Source organism: Dermacentor albipictus, chromosome 1 (genome assembly GCF_038994185.2).
Source record: "Dermacentor albipictus isolate Rhodes 1998 colony chromosome 1, USDA_Dalb.pri_finalv2, whole genome shotgun sequence".
In the NCBI taxonomy this organism is placed as follows: Eukaryota; Metazoa; Arthropoda; class Arachnida; order Ixodida; family Ixodidae; genus Dermacentor; species Dermacentor albipictus.
Genome location: NC_091821.1, coordinates 365567654 through 365589211, shown reverse-complemented (window position 1 = coordinate 365589211; position 21558 = coordinate 365567654). Strand labels below are relative to the sequence as shown.

Genomic DNA, 21558 nt, shown 5'->3' with positions numbered 1-21558 from the left:
GCACTTATGCAACGTCGCTTTCAACGAATGCTTCGCCGTAAAGGAGAGCGCCGGGCGCGCTCGTTGAACGCCCTCTTACTGCTGTCTGTTCGCCTTCGCTGCGCGTTCTGAACGGAAGAGGGACCCAAGAGCCTCAACGCCTTACTGTATGTTTAGCGACTCCTGCTCCCAGCATGAACGCACGGCACAACCCACATGAAACATTCCGCTAAGGCGAATAGTTTAGCGACCATTTTGGGAATTAAATTTCTTAGCCCGCACATGCGATGCGATGCGATAACTTTATTTGGAATCCGGCGATTGAGAGGCCCGGGCCTGGGGCCGCCTAGATGGCCACTGGGAGCTGCTGCTCCTGTGTGGCTTCCTTGGCTCGCTGGACGGCCCAAAGTTGGTCTTGGAGTTCTGAGTTGAGCAGCACGGCCGACCACCGCGCCCGTAGATTTTCTGGGGAGACTGCCATTTTATTTTGATATATTTCACATCCCCACAACATGTGTTGAAGGGTGGCTCTAACAGACTTGCATAGCTTGCACATATCGCTCTCGTACATAGCCCGCACATTCGTGTAATTATTTCATGGAGTGTTGATAGAGCTGCAGCCGACAACTCTGCGGCGCAACGCATCGGGTACATGAGCTCGGGCCGCTGGATACCGGAGCATTCTTTGCCATTTGCGCCCAGTCAAGCCAGCGGAAAAAATGTGTCTTCAGGCGTATGACACCCCCCCCCCCCTCCCTCTGGCCCCTGCACCCGGGGCCCACGGCACCCCGGCCCCCCCTGTTGCTACGCCACTGGTTGGACGCGTCTCGATCATGTTCCTTTCTGTCTGCCTACGTGCCAGCCAGGTCGCCGTCGTCTAAGTGACAATATACACACGCTCTGAACCACCACCGACGCGAGTGCTTCGGTGGTGCAGGGCAGCTAAGAAGCCACCACAACAAACAGGTGGGAGAGCGGGTAGGAGAGAATGGCCTCGAAGTCCACACAGAAACAGAAATATAGGAATGTTAGCGGCCACAGCACCGTTCGACAAACCGGTGACTGCTGAAAAGTGTGACGGTGTCTAACGGAAAAGAATGTTAAGAAGGGTAGTGAAGTGATGGTTACGAGGAGGAGAGGGGGACGGGCATAAAAAGCCCCAAGAATGAAACTGGCGCATAATTATGGACACAGGGAGCGTGTCTCGTCAGTGCCCGATCGCTCTACACCGGACGGCTGTGGCCAGTCGCCTAGCTGAGGCTCACCTACCACGTTGTAACACGCTCTGCTTACTGCGGAGAGCCCGTTATTACGTAATGTCTAGGAAATTCACAGAATAGACGGGTGTCAGGAAACACGAAGCCTTGAAATGTCGCGGAGCTACCGACCCTTATTTTACTGCGAACAACGGACGCCGTAATTTGCACAAAGGCTTCTAAACAGGAAGCAGCCCTGCTTCCAATTGTCTGCCTCATCAGTTCTCGAGTGTGATGAAATATCAATATGCGTCGCCTGATGAGCGCAATACCATGATCGCAAGTTACTTCCAAAACATCTCTTCAAACAAGTCAGACACAAGCTCACCAAAAGAGAGTGAAATTTCCCTAATATAATACTATCCAAGTTGTATCGCAAAGCTTCTTTCCTTCTTGTTTTAAAAAAAATCTATCATAATATAGCATGCCCACAACGCAGAAAGCGCGATTGAGTGATAGGAAACTTGCAAAATAGTGCCCGCCCTCTCCCGTGCGTAGCCGTGGCCGTGCCACTCACTAGAAGCTCTAGCTGGAAAACAATGGTGATCTCCACTGTTATCTTGGCTGCAACAAGTCTGACCTGCAAACGAGAAGACATACGATAGTGCGTTGTCTCGTTTTTCTATGGCCCCGTTTTTAGCGCTGTTCGTTTTTCCAAGTCATGCACCAGCTAGGTCATCGACATGCATTATACAAATGCATCAATTCATAAACAAAATTTTAGTTTTTTTTGCAACATCATCAGTTTTAAAAATAGCATAAGGATGATAGCGTCACGTGGTGGTGACGTTGAAGAACCCAGTAGCATTACTGTGAAAGACAAAACTAACTTTTATTGGGTGGACCTGTGCCCACAAAAACCGGCTACACTTGTAGCGCAACGATAGCGGCGAATACAGTCGGCGATCGTCGAAAATCTGATCAGCGGGTCAAGCGCGTCGGCTTTTATACATCAGTCGTCAAATGTTCCAGAGTAATCGCTGGCACCCGCGTGCCTTCCAAAAAGTTCTACATTATTCGCGTCGCGCACAGATGCGATCAGATTACACAAGATTCGGTCACAGTGGATGGAAGCATCGATAACATTCCAGAAACTTCCAATAGATGCAGGCGCGTCCTGCGCTGTGCGATAGCATTTGTTAAGCGGTGAAACATGGTCACCCAGGAAAGATCAACATGTACACGTGTCAAAATGTATATATATATATATATATATATATATATATATATATATATATATATATATATATATATATATATATATATATATATATATATATATATATATATATATACATATATATATATATATACACAGCGCAGGACGCGCCTGCATGTATAGGAAGTTTCTCCAATATTATCGATGCTTCTATCCGCTGTCTGTTAGTGCTGAACCTTGTGGTATGTGATTTCATCGCGTGACGCGAATGGTGTAGAACTTTGTGGAAGACACGCGGGTCCCAGCGATTAGCCTGGAACATTCGATGACTTCTGTATAAAAATCGACGCGCTTGACCCGCTGGTCCAATTTTCGACGATCGCCGACCGTGTTTGCCGCTATCGTTGTGCTATAAGTGTAGCCTGTATTTGTGGGCACAGGTTCACCCAATAAAAGTTAGTTTTGTCTTTGACAGTATTGCTACTGTGTTCTTCAACGTCGCCACCACGTGACAATATATATATATATATATATATATATATATATATATATATATATATATATATATATATATATATATATATATATATATATATCGTTTCTTTATTTCATTTATTAAGCACAAGTAATTTCCCCTATGTTGTCCTTGGTGTCAGTGTTTGTTGGCTTCTTATGATATGACTAATAAAAATCGGGCCCCTCGGTTAACCCCCTTTCTTCTCGTTCATTACATAACGAGGGTCTCGAATCCGGCAACATTGATGCCTTCAGGTAGCATATGTGGGTTTATTGACCAGTTGCCTTCACCCTAAAAAGATCACGTTCTCGTGACGCCTGCGGCAAAAAAGACGTTCCACGTCCGCCGCCAAGGTCTGTGAGTGGTGGCGCTGGCTAACACTCCCAGGGTTCTACTAGGACACATAAATACCCAAGAAAGTGGATGGGTAAACGACGCCGCGGTAGCTCAATTGGTAGAGCATCGCACGCGAAATGCGAAGCTTGTGGGTTCGGTTCCCACCTGCGGCAAGTTGTTTTTTCTTCCACTTTAATTTCCATTACTTTATCGTTTCTTTATTTCATTTATTAAGCACAAGTAATTTCCCCTATGTTGTCCTTTGTGTCAGTGTTTGTTGGCTTCTTATGATATGACTAATATATATATATATATATATATATATATATATATATATATATATATATATATATATATATATATATATATATATATATATATATATATATATATATATCACTAATTCGAAATGGGGACCAGAGAGCACTAGGGAAACCGGGAGGGTATGGAGTGTCCCTGTGGCGGCAGTTGACGTCTACGGCAATAGTGTTAGTGTCCTCCCTCCTTGCCCCGCCCCTTTCTTTGCGATATAATTTAAGAACTTCGGTGGCCATGCTGTTTTTTTTTATTTCGTTCGCAAGCCGCACAATTTCTATAACAAAAGCTCCAATGTGCGTAGCGCGTCGCCACGCCGTCTTTGGTAAAACTGTGGTTTCGGTAGTAAATACTTTTCTATCGTTTTAGCTTTTTGTAATCTTTAGTACGCAATTCTACATCTATTAAAGAAACACATACGTACACGAGCGTACATGGTGGCCAAGGAAAAAAAAGGAATTGAATGTATTTGTTATACAGACAGACAGAAGATAGACAGAAGTTAGACAGAAGATAGACAGAAGATAGATAGAAGATAGATAGACAGACGATAGATAGAAGATAGATAGACAGACGATAGATAGAAGATAGATAGAAGGTAGATAGAAGACAGACAGATAGAAGATAGATAGAAGACAGACAGATAGAAGATAGACAGACAATAGATAGAAGATAGATAGAAGATAGATAGACAGACGATAGATAGAAGATAGATAGAAGATAGATAGAAGACAGACAGATAGAAGTTAGATAGAAGACAGACAGATAGAAGATAGACAGACGATAGATAGAAGATAGAAGATAGACAGAGGACAGATAGATAGATAGATAGATAGATAGATAGATAGATAGATAGATAGATAGATAGATAGATAGATAGATAGATAGATAGATAGATAGATAGATAGATAGATAGATAGATAGATAGATAGATAGATAGATAGATATGTGTGTGTAGAAACAAACGTAGTAATGGCATCTGGAGAGGGTAGTTTAGAGACAGGTTTGTCATGCTGCTCCAGCTGTGATAGTGCAGAATGAAAAAAACGAAACGAGGCGAAAGAAAAAGAGAAAAAAGCGAGCACGCACAATAATAAATACACACACATGTAGTGAAAAATACCTACGATTCTTTTAGGTTTTATTGAATGGCATAGCTCGTTCGCGTTCGCATCTGTGGAAAGCTAAGTACGTCGCATTGTTTCATATATCGGTACGTTCACATTGGCTGGTTAGTCGTTATGAGAGAGCGATATTCCCTGTCCCCGAAACAGGTTCGTCGTTCACGTATTTTTCTCACTCGTGCGGCTGCGAGTCTGCGAAAATGTGCTGCCGTGAGCAATAGCACATGTACAACGTACACGGTCACAAAAAAAAAAAGAATTGAATTTATTTGTTATTTAGATGCACAAACTAAAATTGAGGAGCGCACTGGAGAAGCTCGCAATGCCAAGTTTAGGTTGCAGGCCTCAATTTTAAGTTACATTCATAGGCGGGGAAAGAAAATCAGCTTTATCGCAGGATCCTTGGTCCGTATACTTTTGCTTGGGGGTACGCCGTTGAAATCTGAGCTATATCTGCACAAGAGAACTCGCCGTAGATAGTTTGTTTTACATTGTAAGCAATTTTCTTTTAACGATGTCGTCAAGGCACTCCAATGAGACCACTTATACGCCAAATGAAGCGGATTACCGCGGTGTAAAGGACTTTAAATGACAAGTTTGATCTAAGAAAAGTTGACACGAGAATGTACACTCGTGAGCAAAGGTATATGGACCACAGGGTCGCCGAAAAAAGCTAAATTTCTTTGTAGTTAACATGCATAAACTGAAATTGACGACTACACTGGAAAGTTCACAATGCCAAGTTTGGACTGCAGTCCTCAGTTTCAAGTTGCATTCACAGGCAGAGGAAAAAAAATAGTCTTTGTCACGCTGTCCCCTGTTGGTATAGTTTTGCTCACGGGTGTACAAAGACATTCGAAGCTAAGACGGCAAACTCATATAGAACCTGAACTGCCGTGTAATGACGTCACCACGCGAAGGCTTCCGGCTAGCGGCCAGGTTTTTTTTCCCGCGATATTTGTGCCATAGTGTACGACGTTGCCCGGGGTCGCACACTCGCTATTCCAAGGAAAACAGAAACGTGGGATACACGTTGCCACGCTGTTGACGGTGCGTGACCCAGTGTTGCAGTATACTGTACCAGAGTGCACGTGCTGCTCTGGCCGGTAAAACATTCCACGCGCTAAATCCACCGCGTTGCCCTATTTTCAACAATCTTAAAGAGACGAGATAGAATAAAACGAGAAAGGGATGTTAGCGAGAAGTAGCATGAGAGAGCGGTTCTTCAAGTAACAGTTTGTGCGGGTCTAATAACTAAAAGGAAAGAAAGAAAGGAAGAAAGAAAGAATCGGGCTGGTAAATGCTGCATATGTTGCCACTCATCAGCAAATCATCGCCACCACAACGGTATATAAATAGCCTGCAAGGTCGATCCTTGTAGCCTACTCAAGCAGAAGGGCGGTGTCTTCATTTCGTGTGACTGCACCGACAAGCCATGGCCAATAAACTAGTTCCACACATGTCGTTTCCTCTATAACGCTAAAAAACAGACATCCTGTATTGCTCCATGCACCCGGAGCACTGCAGCTCGCTAAAAAGAAATCTAAGCCAAAAACTCGTGCGTAAGTGAACTGGGAAAGACACCAGCCGGCACGTGGCATCCGTTTTTGAAGTGTCCGCAAAGGACGAATCGGCCGGATGTAATAGGCGCTGCGCCAGGTTGCCGTATATCAATTCGGCGTTCATGTTTAATATCTCTACTGTTATTCATCAATGTCGTCTGCACGCCCCCAGGCTGCGGGTTCCGCATGTATATATACACACACACAGCGAAAAAAGCAAGAGCGTGCCCCGTTTCTCTATAGACGCCGCATTTATACCGGAGTCGTTAAGCTACCTATGGTCGCCGTCCCAGCAAGTTCACCATATGCGGGCCTGTCAAGTTTACGAATTTGTCGTTTAAAGGAGCTGCGGAGAGTGTGAAGGCGCACTACAGTTGGTCATCGTTTGGACATACAGCCCAGTGTTTCTGCAAACCACGTAATTCATGATCATGTTTAGCCCGTTCTGGTTAAGGATACGAATACACCGAGTAGATATAGTCGTTGAGCTTATGGAGACAGATTAAGGCAACAGGCCTAACGTTGCTTGGAACGCTAATGGTACCAGGATGTGTCACTTGTAGGTCGCTCATAATTCAAAAAAAAAGACAATGGACAAAAATGCGGAAGAGGTCTTACTTGTGATAGCCTTTATTTCAAATCTCAAGAGGACATCGTAATTAGTGGCCTCCCTTTAGCTACCTTTTCCTAGCGTTTTCTTTGATCTAATCATACCTTTGGCGCCTCCTTATCACGAAATAACATAACTTTACGAAACTAATTTCGCAACGCATTAGCTGGAACAAAGTGTGCCCCATAGCGTATTGACAGGCGTCGGATGTGTTCTTTCAGCAACAGCTTTTCTTCTTCGGCTCTTCATGGCGGACGTGTCGTGTATATCAAGTGTCAGCACCAGCATTGCAGGCATTTTTGAACTCATTAGGAGAAGGTTTGAGACCATTTCTTTGTATTCTTTGCAAAAGCGCTGGAGTGCACTATGACACCTCCTCACTCGCCCTTCCCCCCACCCCCCAAGAAATTAAAATGAATTTAGATGACGCTGGAATCTTGATCTACAGCAGCTGCCCCTTTTCTTTGGTTTTCACGCTGCAGCGATATCTACCTGCTTGCATGTGCTCTTAACGTACGTGAGGTATTGCGAGCTGGTGCCTCGATAAATATGACAGATTTTGAGAGAGAGCCACGTTAACCATATACTCTCTTGAAAATTCAGATGGCGTCCGCGCCAGTGTCTCGTCGTTTTCCGAAGGACATCATAGAACGACCTAAGGTGGTGAAACGAAATTTTTGCCTGAATGTACTCACGTCGACGTCTTCGCAGATGCCTTCAAAGAGAACCTTAGTGTCTGACTTTAAGACGTAAGCCGCATGCCTTTCTTATTATTTTTCTCTCGCTTAGACAATAACCACTAGTCGTATACGGGCTACGCCCCATTTTGAGCGGTGTTGTTGCTGTGTACGCAGGTAATGTCTTGTCGCAGGTCCCTGCAGGCAATGTATTGTACAGGAGAACTGATGTAGCGATGTAAATGCGAGCTTTGGCGGCTTCAATATATATTGTTGGAACTGGCTGGATATCGTCAAGCTTTCGTTGAACACCATGCGTGTCCCAGCGACGATGTCGAAATGGGCGATAGAGAAAACTTCTGACGGTAAATTGAAGGAAACCGTTAAGAGGAAGCTTTAGCTCGGCTGCTCCTATCTAATTACATGTAAAAAGAGAATTTATTTTTCTCGGCAACCACTGCATCAAATTTGACAAGGTTTGTTGCATTTAACAGAAAAACTTAAAATCTAGTGACTGTTGGTTTCAGATTTTTGTTTAAGTCGTCAATTTTTATTAAAATTGGGCAAAAATCGAATATTTTCTGAAAACGAAACTATGAAGTTTACAACTCTGTAACTCAACAACGAAAATTGATAATTCCATGAATTGAATCTAATAGTAAATCCAAAGTGGACAAATTTGATATGTCATACATGAATCTCAAAAATTTAATAATATGGAAATACAGCTATTGCACAACCCTTGAAAACAAAGTAACAAATTTACATAAGATGTAAGATGACCTATCGAATTTGTCGGCTTTCAATGATCTAATGGATTCCGTTTACAGAACCGCGATATCTGTTTTTATGCAGAGCTATCAATCTGTAAACTTCGTGCTTCTACTTTCTTCAAACTTTCAAATTTTTGAAAATGGTTATAACAAAATTCAGGGCCACGGCGGCCGCATTTCGATGGGGGCGAAATGCGAAAACACCCATGTGCTTAGATTTAGGTGCACGTTAAAGAACCCCAGGTGGTCGAAATTTCCGGAGTCCTCCACTACGGCGTGCCTCATAATCAGGAAGTGGTTTTGGCACGTAAAACCCGAAAATTAATTATTAATTAACAAAATTCAGGACCTAAATCAAAATTCTGCTACCAACAGTCACTAAAATTTAACTTTCTCTCTCAAATGCAACAAATTTCATTAAAATCGGTGGAGTGGTTATCTCAGAAAAACGTTTTTGCGTTTTACATGCATCTTAATTAAGCCGCGTCGGAGTTGGGCCCGAGCTAAAGCTGCCTCTTAATTACGATGTGGGCTCACGGATAAAATGTGCGGTCACCCTTGCAGTTTTATTGATTCCTGGGCAATGTTCTTTGATTGTGTGATGAATATACCTCTAGATGACACTGGTTGCAACAGATTTGTTCGCTCCCGAATACATTCAGGCTTGTTATTTTAGATCACTATTATCTGCGTTGCCTCTTATGTTTCCTACTTTGCATTGAGCCTTCCAGCCCTTCACTATATGTCTTTCTAGACGACGCCTTACCAGCTTTAATCTGGGCTATTTTCGTGCCGTGCCTGTTTTGCCTCCATTCATTTTCACTGGCGTTATCTGACGACTTGCTTTCTACTTTATGAAAGTTCAGATCATGAGCCTTATGCAAATTTCGTCGCTTCTTCACAAAATCTGGCAGCTTCTGAATTCATTTTCTGCTGCTACTGATCGTATTCAGGGGCTCTTGTTGTAATTTGTTATGAGGATATTTACTAAGTTTACACCTTCTGCCTGATGAAACATGTATAACACGGTCAAATTTGACCTGGTGCTTGCTGTCTTCGTTCGTACTTTGTTTCATTTCTTTCCGCTTTATATATATATAGCATTGATTGGATCCGTCCCTGGTTAACATCCTCCCTACCTTTCCCTCTTCGTTTCTCCCTCCCTCTCTTTCTCAATCCTTGGTTGACCCTGTTTCTGTGTGATATCTCGCGGCCAGCGAAGGGATTTTCATGTCTCACATTGTAAGAGAAGACATTTCTTACATTGAAGAGAAGTGAGGAAGCGTAGTGCTCCACTGGCATCCGGAATATCTCCATGTCTAAAACGTAAACTTCACATATATGTGAAGCTTACGTTCTTTAAGGACGCCTTGAATGCGGGCCATGTCAGATGCTCCGTGAGTCCTGCTGTACTTCATGGCATTTCATGCCATGAAATGCATCAAGGAGCGCTCAAGTACTGCTATCCACTGCAAAAAAAACAAACAACGTTTTTAACTTGAGAAAGATGGTCAAAAACAATTCATCCCATAGCGATGAAGCCGTTTCTGTGCGCCGACAGATTAGGCGCCTGTGTCGTTGGTGCGAAAGTCACGCAAATTCACTAAGAAGTTCGCTGCTCTCTGTACCTTTTGCTTTTTTGTTTGCGGTGCCTTTGGTGACACTCTTTGAAGGAAATGTGTAGAAAGATGGCTATGCATTGTGATGTGTACCCACAACACTGAATAGGATCAGGGTCATCCGAACAGCGTCATCTTCACGACGTACATCCGCTGCTTTCAACCTCTATGGGAGCAACACAGGTGCAGCGAGGGCATCAGCCTCGCACGCTCAAGGCGAGGCCTTCGCAAAGCAAATAATGTCCGGAAGCACCTTCAAGCGGACGTAGAAACTGTGGCGAAAACACGCAGCTGCTGACACGTAGCTCTTACGTTCGTATTTTAGTATCACTGACTTGTAGTAGGCTGTACGTTTTGGAGCACATAGCATGCGTGCAATTTTCATGGGGCCAAATTGCTATTTATGTGTGTAGTTGCGTCGTAATTGCTCATCATCCCCGAATGTGTGCCATCTCTATGATCACCTAATCTAAACGTATCTGAAAGCTCAATTTTCATTTCCAGTTCTTGATGCCTACTTATGTACCGTCGCGCCCACTGCGACGTAGAATGCAGCGCTGGCGACAGCAAAAGGTGCAGCAGTATGCCTATGGGAAGACAATATATATGATGCGATATACATAAACGGCAATACGGCAGTGTACACTTTGCCTTTTGTTTTCCCACAGGTTCATCAGTTGTCGGCTTTTAAGCTCGGACTGGCAACCTAATTGTGTTCTAGCAATAATTGACTAATAGACACTGAGCGCGAAGGAATGCATATACGTTCATGATGTCAAGCAGTACATTTAAAGCCAAGCGTTCTTTGCCTACTATCGCGAGTTTCTTGTTCTTTGGGGCTGTCTCAGCAGCTGGTTGGACCGAGCCGCACAATTCGGGTTACTTTCCATCGCATCGACTCGGACAGAACACCGAACTTCCTAGCCCGTGATGAGAAATCGCTTTGGATGTGTTCTTCAGGGGCAACCAACCCATCGGACTGGAGGCTGCGATGAGGACGGCTGATGCATCATGCATGCGGCGTTGCGAGGTGCCGGGAACATTTCCGATGGTGAGGTTACGAACGCTAGGTATTCATTTGGAAGAAGATCAGGATCTATCGTCCGTCGATGGCATACGTATGATGACAGGCAGAATGACTGGGCGAACACGAAACTTGATGGGTGTTTTGGTAGAGGAAACAGCGATGGATTCGAAGCTAGATGAACGAAGTGATCGCCTGGCTATGAGCTCTAAGGAATCGGTGGCGAGGCGTCATAAAACTACACAGTTCATCTTCCGAAATCAAGATTAATGTACCAGGAGGCCGTGGTCTAGGCGTGCACTAAAAAGATAGAGAACGAAAAAGGAAAGGACTTCCGTAAATAGCCAGTGAGAGAGCAAGACACGACAACCGAGAGGGTCGCTTTTGAAGGTTATCAAAAAAGTTTTCTTCTACATGAAGCTTCTTTTCTTCGGAGCGGTAGCACTGATGACTCAGATGATAAAAAATTACCGACGATTACGTTACTTCCTAATGCGAAATTTGAGCGCAGCAAATAAGCTGTTTCACCTTTTCGATAGATTGAGGCAAAGAAATCGAGCAACACATGTATGCGCTATCACAGAATTTTTTTTTATTTTTCACACGTATTCCTTTAACAAAGACTCCACTAACAGTTCTTGACAGTCATGAAGGAAGCTTTGTGGTCGGAGAAATAGACTGATATATGTTCAACTTGGTACACCAATGCTTGATTCTCAAAGACGAGATCTATACAAGTGCCTCGCGAGGTTGTCACAGCCGTGGGACGCGTTACGAGCGAGAGGAACGGGATGTTCTCCCGCATAAGTGTTAGGAAATTGCTGTTTGTCTTTATGTCAACATTAAAGTCCCCCACTACTAACATCGGTGTGGATCGATGGACGGTTAATGCGAGTTGCAGGAAGTGCACGACGTCTTTCGTGAGTGCGGTAGCGGACTCACGAAAGCGGTATCAGTCGGTCGCTGCTAGCGCTGGGGGGATGAAAGGGGGGCGGAGCTGGTTACGAGGCCGACGACAACGCCGACGACGACGCGAAACCCAGGAACGGACGCCAAAGAGCCATTTGTGTAGCCAGCCCTCCTCCACAGTCTCTCCTCCTCCCTTCCATCATCCTCCCTCGCCCGGAGAGCCGACAGCGCGCATGCGCGGCGGCGGCGGAGCAGATTCGTCGGCGAGCTGGTTACGAGGCCGACGACAACGCCGACGACAACGCCGACGCGAAACCCAGGAACGGACGCCAAAGAGCTGCGCTCTAAAAAGCGGCACTGGCCTGCTGCGGTGTTAATGGCGGTCGCGGTGACAGTGAATGGTTTCCTACCACTGCAACACTTGCGAAAATTGAGCTCGCGTCTTGTGTTGCCACCGCCACAGCGACCTGCTGAACTGGGTCAATTTCTTTATTCGTCTCTTTGGGTACTCTGCACGATGGCTATGGCTTTTTTGGTGACGCTGGCCCCATTGCTTTGTCTATGGGTGGTCCAAAGTGAGTTCAAAGACATAGTTTTTTCTGATTTGTTTGATTTGCTAATGCGCCACGTCTGCTTCTTACCTAAATATGTTGTCCAAATACTGCCTCCTATTTCGGCACCGTATAGTACATGATGTAAATCAATATATTTCGGTTTCTTTCTGGATTCTCACGCGACGTTTTCAATTCCTCCAGATCTTCCTTGTCTGTTACTTCTCACCTCGGAATTAACGTCAGAATGTCGATATCCAGTGAAGTAAAATCAATGGCCTCTTGCTGCTCGTTTCCTGCAATGAAGAACGTACCACGAAAGGAACTAAAAAAAATTGACATGTTCAGTGACCACCATAGTTCTTTGGACCTCCATAAAGCGCATACTACTGGTGGTTGTTGCAGTACTACCAATAAGTATATATATATATATATATATATATATATATATATATATATATATATATATATATATATATATATATATATATATATATATATATATATATATATATATATATATATATATATATATATAAGTAAAGGAAGCGTACCTCTAAGATCCGCCGAGCCATGATTGAGACAGCCTTTAACATTTTTACCATGCCGTGCCCTAAGCTAAGCTGGAACAAAGATATGAGTGTTTGTACGCAGATTGGCTAGGACAATGTCAAGAGAACAGGAAGACATAGCCCAACTTCTGTCCTGTAATTTTGACGTGTTGTTTCTAACCAAGGATATGAACGTATTCGCCCAAGTAATGCTTACAGAAGCGTATTTTAATGCGAAACATTGTTTCATTCCTCCTTCGTTCCTCCATCCGAACTGGCTTACTTAGTGATGAGCACTGACCGGCAGCTTTCTTTTTCTTTTTTTTGTTTTTCTTCTTTCTTGCTTGCTTTTTTGTTGTCTGTTGCTTTGCACATTCATGTTGGATGTAACCCACACCTGCTTGGGTCACCACATTGGCCTGCAGTATTTTGAAATAAATAAATAAATAAATAAATAAATAAATAAATAAATAAATAAATAAATAAATAACATAGTGCCAGTGCACCCACCAGGGTTAAGCGTAATAAAACAATAAATCCTGACATAAATCCTACCCGATCCCTAAAGCTCACACAAATCTTACTAGTTCTTTGATTTCCCTTAATGTCTGATATTGGGATTGCCCATTCTTGGCCCATTCGGTATTTTACCTTTCTTAGTTAATCTTCCCGAAGGGATATGGGCTGCTGTGACACTAGGTCGGAAAAATTCTAATTTAGTTCTAATTCCTAATTCTAATTTAGTTCTAATCTTTAATTTAGTTCACTTCAAGGACACTTTCTTCGAACCTCACTTTCCTTCCTACAACTGCGCTACCGGCATCACCGCGCCACCAGCACTTCCCTCAACATAGCCCCACTTGCCCCACTCAACGCTTTTTTACTCTGTTAGCACAATATTTATTTCATCTATTAGTTATCTTACCGTTAACCTCTCCTGTAGCAGCACATTACGTAAAGGCCACAAAATAAATTGAAGGGAAAGATAGACTAGGCGGTTCTCTTTCTCGTTATGCGGTGCCAACGTTCAGTGGCGCCAGCCGCGATATGGAAAGACCGAACTAGCTTCTATGGTCGCATCCTCTGTATAGCGGAACTCGGCCAACTCACCTGTAACTCTGTGCGTGCCGTCATTTGCTTGACAGACTGGGCTTTTCAGCATGATCCCATTCGACTAAAAAGTTTAAAAAATTTGAGGCCAGCTATTTAAGTGTTGGATGTCCTTCTTTATACCAACATACTTGCATTACTTGCACTTAGAAACACCATAGGAAATCAAGACTGTCTGTCTGTAAGAAATAAAGAAAGGAAGAATAAAAGAAAGGAAGAACGGGACAGGTGCATACGGCCTTAAGTTTTTGTACGTTTGGATTATGAGCCACGAAGATTCACTTGAAGCCCCTGGTGGAAAAGTTACTTGTTAGGAGGTGTCTGCTCTGATCTAAATTGTATTCAGTGGAATATTTATCACAGACTCAGTAATGTTGTTAATGTCTCTCGCTTTTGTTATAGGGCCGCAGAAGCCAGCCTATATTACCTGACGTTTTTCCTTTGCGCTCTACCGATGGCGCAGTGTGCTAGAACGAGGCCACACATAGTGTTCTTCCTTGCGGATGACGTGGTAAGAGGATCACTTGTTCTCATTGTCGCGAAGCAGTATTTGAGACAGCACAAAATTTTGCCTTCCATTCGGAAGGAATGTTGTGTTGAATGTCTGCTGCGCCCCCTATGGCACGAGAAGGAAAAGTAAGCACTTGTTTCTTGTATCATGTTTGTGTGTGTGTGTGTGTCAGGTTTGTATCAAGTTTCTGGAAAATGGAAAACGTTTGTAAATTGAATTTCCAACCTCGCTTCAAACTTAACGTATTGCTCATGCACTCGCTGCATGTGAAATACGAGCGTGAAAACTTCGTCAGCGCGTAGAAATCTCAAAACCGCGTTGTAGGTGCGTTTCTATATTAGCGTCCCAGTGCAAACGTTTACGAGTGAAACACTGGGAATGTTGTGGCGGGTAATGTTCTTATTCGGTCCCTTATTCGCTCTTTTGGTGAAACTGCGAATATTTTTTACATTAATTCGTTGCGGCCTAAATAAGCAAAGCTCGAAAGATGTTTCGGGTCTCGAAAGATGACCCATTTCCAAGGTGTCGCTTGCAGGAGGTATTTCAGAGAAGCACGCCGGGCACCAAGCTCTGCCCTAAAGCTACAAGTGCTATCAATGATTTCCCGCTTTGAGGCGACAGTACTGTGCAACCTCTGGCTCGGCGTGGCATTTACAAGGGCCTACTCGTTTCGCATCGGAATGGCAGATGCACCAATGTGTGACTCTGGTGGAAGTACAAAGATGATTGAATACATCCTATGTCTCTGTACCCGGCACGACGTCGAGTGTTAAGCTCTCCGGACAGCATTGAACCAGCTGGACGCTCGACCATTTTCGAAAATGAACATCCTTGGACCATATGGTCGTACGCTCTGATGGCACAGAAAGCCACGACAGCGTTATTGCAGTACCATAAGCTGACCGGTCTGGGAGACCGTTTGTAGACTCGGTGCGAACCTTCAAATGTGCGCTAAACTGTGCTCTCTCTCTGTCCTCTCGTTCTCTCTTCTCATACCTATATCCCACCCTGCCCGTACAGGGTAGCAAACCGGACGTGCGTCTGGCTAACCTCCCTACGTTTCCTCTCTTCTGTCTCTCTCTCTCTTCCATGAATGGCCCCACGTGCAACAAGGCATAGCTGAATGACGTAAACGATACAAAAAGTTACTTGTAAACGTCACATCTACCCTGACACGTTGAATGAGAGAGTCTATGTCACGGCCAGCATCAGCAGAGATCGGAAACTGAAGATGGGAGTAGATGTAGATGGCCTGAGAAGCACAACATTCCGATCGCGTCACACCAACTAAACTCATGAGGGATGATGCTAGCATTAGAGCAGAACAAGTGTGCAAGTATATAACAGAAGTTTGTCAGTTTGGCATTTCTATGAACAGACTTCTGTAGAGCTATGACTGCCCTTTCTTCCTCCACATCTTTGAATAGATTAAACTAACTCTGAGTTTGAAAAATTAGACGCATGCGGGAGCATATTTAATGAGTACGACCGGCTTAGCTGACAACGAATAAGCGGGCCATAGCGCACAGTTTGACAACGCATCGACTGTTATGTTGAAAAGAAGGGAAGTTGGTAAGGCACTAGATCATTTCACACGCTTGCGCAGATTGAAGTTATTTATTCACACGCCCCACAGGATACGGCAGGAGTACTATGTGAGGCGGGTATACAATACATGTTACAAGTGGAAGCATTGCAAAGTTAGAGGTAACAAGGCCCCGTTGATATAAGTAGAGATGTAAGCGATGAAAAAGCAACAACATTGAAACGTTCGGAAAAAGAAGTTTTTTCGTTTTTCCAACCAGAATAATGTTGAAAAAAAAGAAAGAACAGAGCTTCCCCGCTGAATTCTGCTGTTCCATTGCGACTACTTTCGTCGTATCGAAATGTTTGGCGAAAAGGAGTGTGGTAGTCTGCGAAGCACCTGGATCCATTCACATGGTGTCAAGGACTTTGATTCAACCAATCCTTGAGCACCCTCGCTTGTTGCGTACTGCCTATTCCCCCTTCTTACGGCATGGGAAATAAACTAGTCGAAGTTTGGAAATGGGCACACCAAGCTACGAAAAAGCCTCGAATGGGATCGCGTGCAAAAACTTGTGCGCGGAAGGCTTCGTCCGCTGCACAGCGAAGCGTTGACGCGTCAAGCGGAAATGAAACGGACACAGATTGATGCAAATATCTGTCTTGACGCTTTGGTGTGAAATCAATGCCTTGACGGGAAATCGTGCCTAGATTCTGAACCCGGAAGCTCTGCTGGGACTTTTGTAACGCAATAAGTTAACAATTATATTCTTTTCAGTGGTAGAGAAATCAATGTGTCGAGTTTTTCATAGCTCTCTACTAGATCGTCTTACTTTAAATTTTCCGTATTTCTCTGAAAAATAAATGAAAGTAACCAGCTCTTTCTAGCCCCTCAAGATTTCGTGATATTTTACATCGCTAGTATAACCAGGATGTTAAGGTATACATAAATCAAGGTGACTTTATGTAATAGTTAGCGAGTGCAAAAGCAACTAATGGAACGGATGCTGGCACACTCAATAAAAGGGTACATGTCGCAACACAATGAAGTTATGTAATAGTTAGCGTGAATTGTGTAAAGCATTGATAAGCTATACTATAAAACAAAAGTGAAAGCAAATGCTTATTAAATATGGCGGTCACTTCCCGTCGAAATTTCAATGGGTCAAGGACGTTGACGATGTCCATCTGGAAGACCATTCCATAATCCAAGTGCTTGTAGAAAGGCTGATGAATTCGAAGCGTCCGTGCGTCCAAAAATGCATTTGAAGCTGCAGTTATTGTGCAAACGGTGATACATTCGTAGCAGTCGGGAGAGAGAGAAATAACTGGGTGTTATTTTTATAAATAACATTTAGTTATTTCTTGAAATACGCCGAAGCAACGCCGTGTTACGCCATCGCTGCAGGGATGGGACGACGTCAGTTTCCACGGCTCGTCTCAGATCCCGACGCCCAACTTGGACGCCATGGCTGCGGACGGTATCGTACTGAACAACTACTACGTCCAGTCTTACTGCACGCCATCGAGGGCTGCCCTTCTGACTGGACTTTACCCAATACGCACAGGTGAGGTGCCAGTGACGCAGAGAGTGACGTAATTCCTTGAGGAAGCAGACTTGGCCCGGTTGCTTATATGTACTCGTTGTGCATAAATAATTGGGTTCGACTAATACTAACGTTGATACAATAACAGACACCTGGTTGTGCGGGATGTTCAGGCGGTATTGGGCTGGTGTGGTTGGGGATGGCGGTGTGCTCTTAACGCCCATAATGCGAACGGTTTTTGCATATGACTGTCAGTTACCTAACTTGTCGGACACTGCATGCGCCATTGCCATGGGTTCTGTCTATTTGCCATTTAGTCATATATAAATTAGTAAATTGCACTTGCCTGCCCCATGTTTGGCTGCGAGCTGCTATATAGCTCAAATGTATCACTTCAGCAATCATCCCCTCAAATTCATTCAACAATTTAGAGTGGAGAAGCTGGCTGCATATTGTGCTTGTTGCCAACGTTTCCGATCAATCAATCAATAAATAAATAAATAAATAAATAAATAAATAAATAAATAAATAAATCAATCAATCAATCAATCAATCAATTTGTTTCCGTCTGCTCGCTTGCCAGGCTGGGTGGCTAGATAGGTGGACTTTATGAGGCATCTCGTTTGGGGCGCGGTGGCGGCTGAAGTCGCCAAGTGTGAAGGCTTGGACGGGGGGGGGGGGGGTTATTCTTAGGGACAAATCGGCAGAGCGTGGAAGATAGGGATATCCGAACAGAGAAGAAAGTGCGGCCTTGTGTGTTTAGCACAGTACAAGTAGAACCAGCGCAAATGTGTAGAGCGAAATAGGCCAAATAACTGAAAACAATCATATGCATGATCTCCAAAATCCAAGAGGGTTAACGATCTGTCGAAGAGTGAGCGACCGCTACTTGAGTAACCAATGAATATTCAATTGAGCGCGTAAAGAAATAGAAAGTACGGACTGGCTACAGTTTTCGCGTTAAGATAGTTAACACAAAGAAAAAAAAAATGTTAAGTAACATTTCGCCAAACCTGCTCTCAGCATAGATGTTTTCATTCTTGTGATGTCGTCCGTTCCCTACCAGGCATGCAGGGCATGCCGATCGATATACCTGAGCCATGGGGACTGCCGACGGACGTGCGTATTCTGCCCCAATATCTTAAAGAGCTCGACTATGAGACCCACTTGGTTGGAAAGGTAAGCGAGCTAAGCCTGAATGGACCTAGGTCATTTTGGGTTGGTGCTGAAGCACCACATTAAACGCAGAATATTTTGGTGAAAAATTGCGAATGCGAATTCATTCGAGACGCACAAGTGGTAGAGGAATGCCATAAACACGAATGAGTGATAATTACCACTTACATTCATTGCTTCCTACAGTATTATTTCAACTATATATAACATTCGTGTGTGCCTGTGTGTGTGTACGTGTGCTTGTGTGTGTGTTAAATTAATACTGCACTTTTTTGCACACTGATATGAACATAAATTAGTTAACGTAAGTACAGCCGCAGTCATAGGTTTGAAGACTACGGCATGAGCGAAAAAAAAATGAAATATACTCAAGTGCAGCTCCGCGAGAACTGGAATTGGCTTAATACATTGTAATGGTTATTGAAGCGCACGTCGGCGTGCGCTCTTGATTTCAGCCGGCACGCACACGTTGCGAAAAAAGAAAGAAACAGCGGCACCTTAGGTTCCCAAATTTTGCTTGTGACTGTACATATGGATGTTCCTCTTGCTAAAGCTTAGCGTTTGTTAACGTTGGAGAGTCCTAGAAATAACGTACCCAAGCGGCATAGCGCCCGCAATAAGCGAAACTTCACTGTAGAGCCTTTGCTTTCTTTTGTACTCTCTTTGCTTTCTTTAGTAAACCAGGCAACCTAACAGAGGTTGCTGAAAATCGAAAACTCCCTACTAACATCTACATCGAGCGCGAAAGAAAGGACATGCCTTCGCTCCTCTCTGGCTTTGTGAGCCGACGCGGCTCTGCATGAATGTGCTGCCGTCGTGTGCTGCGGAATGACTTGTATGTGGTTTACCTCTTCCTCTGTAAAATTTGCGTGATGGCAGTTCATACGAGGTCGTCGAACAACCACTGTGCAGCCTTTAGGCAAAGCAGTAGCTACAGTATGCGGGAGTTTCTCTCGACTGCGAAGACATACGACGAGCACCATCAGCAGTGGTGTGTGTGTGTACTGTGAGCTATTTTGGCGGTATTCTTCTGGTTAACCTCCCTGCCTTCTACTTATCTCTTTCCTTTGGCTGTACAGGTTTGCACTCGCCGAAGAGATCCGGCGTCTGTGAATTGCAAAAAAGAATGCGAACATCTCATCTGGCAGCTTGGCGTGGAAACTAAGAGCGCTCGTGTACAGCTAGCCCAATACAACACCGAAACATCTATGCGTCAATCATTATAAAACATTTTTGTCAGCCACCGCTATCGTTATCACGCAATTCGACTGAAGTATACTTGAAGTCACTACCTTTTGTCTACGTCAGCCTCCTGTATACGTCCGATGGCCTTGTTTAACAGAGCGATCACTGCGCTGGGCAAACCAGCACGACACATATAAGGTTTGAGCTTCGGCGTTGCCTTTTGGCTCTGTAAGAAGTAATATCCGATGATGATAACCTAAACAGAATCTTACGGGTATTAGTGAGGAAACAATTTCCGTAGAAGGGTTGAGCGTGTCGTAGAGGATGGGACAAACGAGTCTAAAAAAAGTAATCAGAGAAACCACTGGATAACACCGCAGTAAGACCTCACGTGGTCGTGCCACGTGCTTGGACCATACGCTGTAGATAACAAACAGATCTGTAACCCAGGACCTACCACTACCTTGAACCCTCGCGCAGTCTGCAGCCGGTCGCTCGACCACATTACAAGTATGTGATTCACACTGTACGGTATACTGTTATTACTAACCGAAACTATTATAGTCGTGGCAGCACACCTCTTACAGCAAACAAGGTAGTCGCGTAATGTACCTACAGATAACAGCACAGCTATTCCCCAGCAAAACGCTGCCCATATTGTTAATATCATCATATGGTGGGTAATTGCTCATTGCTGCTAAACTAGAACTTTGAATTTCAATGAGAATGCTGCAGTAAGGTCACATTCGTGAAAAGAATTTTCAGAAATACACAGCTGACCTCCGAGGTTGATAGTTGACTCAAGCACGCGTGCACACATCGCGCTGGACCCGCCGTGGTTGCTTGGTGGCTTTGGCGTCGCGCGGCTAAGCACGAGGTAGCGGGGTAGAATACCGGCTGTGGCGGCCGCGTTTCGAGGGGGGCGAAATGCAAAAAAAAAAAACGCTCGTGTACCGTGCATTGGGTACACGTCAAAGAACCGCAGGAGATTTAAATCAATTTGGAGACTCCCACAACGGCGTCCCTCATAATCAAACCGTGGTTTTGGCACGTAAAGCCGCCGAATTCAATTGAAATATACACATTGCGCTAGGTGCTCAGTCTGCGTCAATGTCATCAGAAACTCTGGTCACGACGACTTAAATCCCTTCAATGCATCTAACAGGGCCGTCTCGAATGCAGAAAACGCCATTTCATGCTAAATGAATAGCGCGAGCGCGATAACCAGCTCCAGAAACTGCCTCCGAGAGCATGCCATGGCGTACAAGACCGCGCACGTTGGCATTCCGACTGCTCATAGATGGCGCCACTGCCTACGCAATATGGCGGCGGCCATAAAAGACGGTCTATAGATTTATTATGTCCGGCTTGTGCGTCTATTGCATGTGTGCGCCTGTCTCGCTTGTTTTTTTTTTGTGCGCACCTTTTCATTACTAACGTACCCGCTTACTGCAGTGAAGAAAAAGTTAATTATCCAATTTTAGTTAATTGGGCTGCTGACAGCGATAATTATCATCTCCCTTCGTGTCCCCCTGGCCATATA

The 21558-nt window shown here is 44.3% G+C and overlaps 1 protein-coding gene across 2 annotated transcripts in view; it reads left to right on the top strand.

Annotated features, from left to right (window-relative positions):
• The window catches only part of LOC135906980 (arylsulfatase B-like), a 78601-nt gene that overhangs the window by 33268 nt on the left and 23775 nt on the right, over nt 1-21558 (top strand). The window contains exons 1-4 of one of the 2 annotated variants that reach the window (XM_065438628.2): nt 7538-7607; nt 14475-14583; nt 17516-17675; nt 18721-18833. In XM_065438628.2, the coding sequence (XP_065294700.2) occupies nt 7570-7607; nt 14475-14583; nt 17516-17675; nt 18721-18833 (420 nt within the window). In that variant the 5' untranslated portion in view covers nt 7538-7569. Of the gene's footprint in view, nt 1-7537; nt 7608-14474; nt 14584-17515; nt 17676-18720; nt 18834-21558 lie in introns of those variants that run through there. The other variant, XM_070531857.1, reaches the window with a different exon arrangement.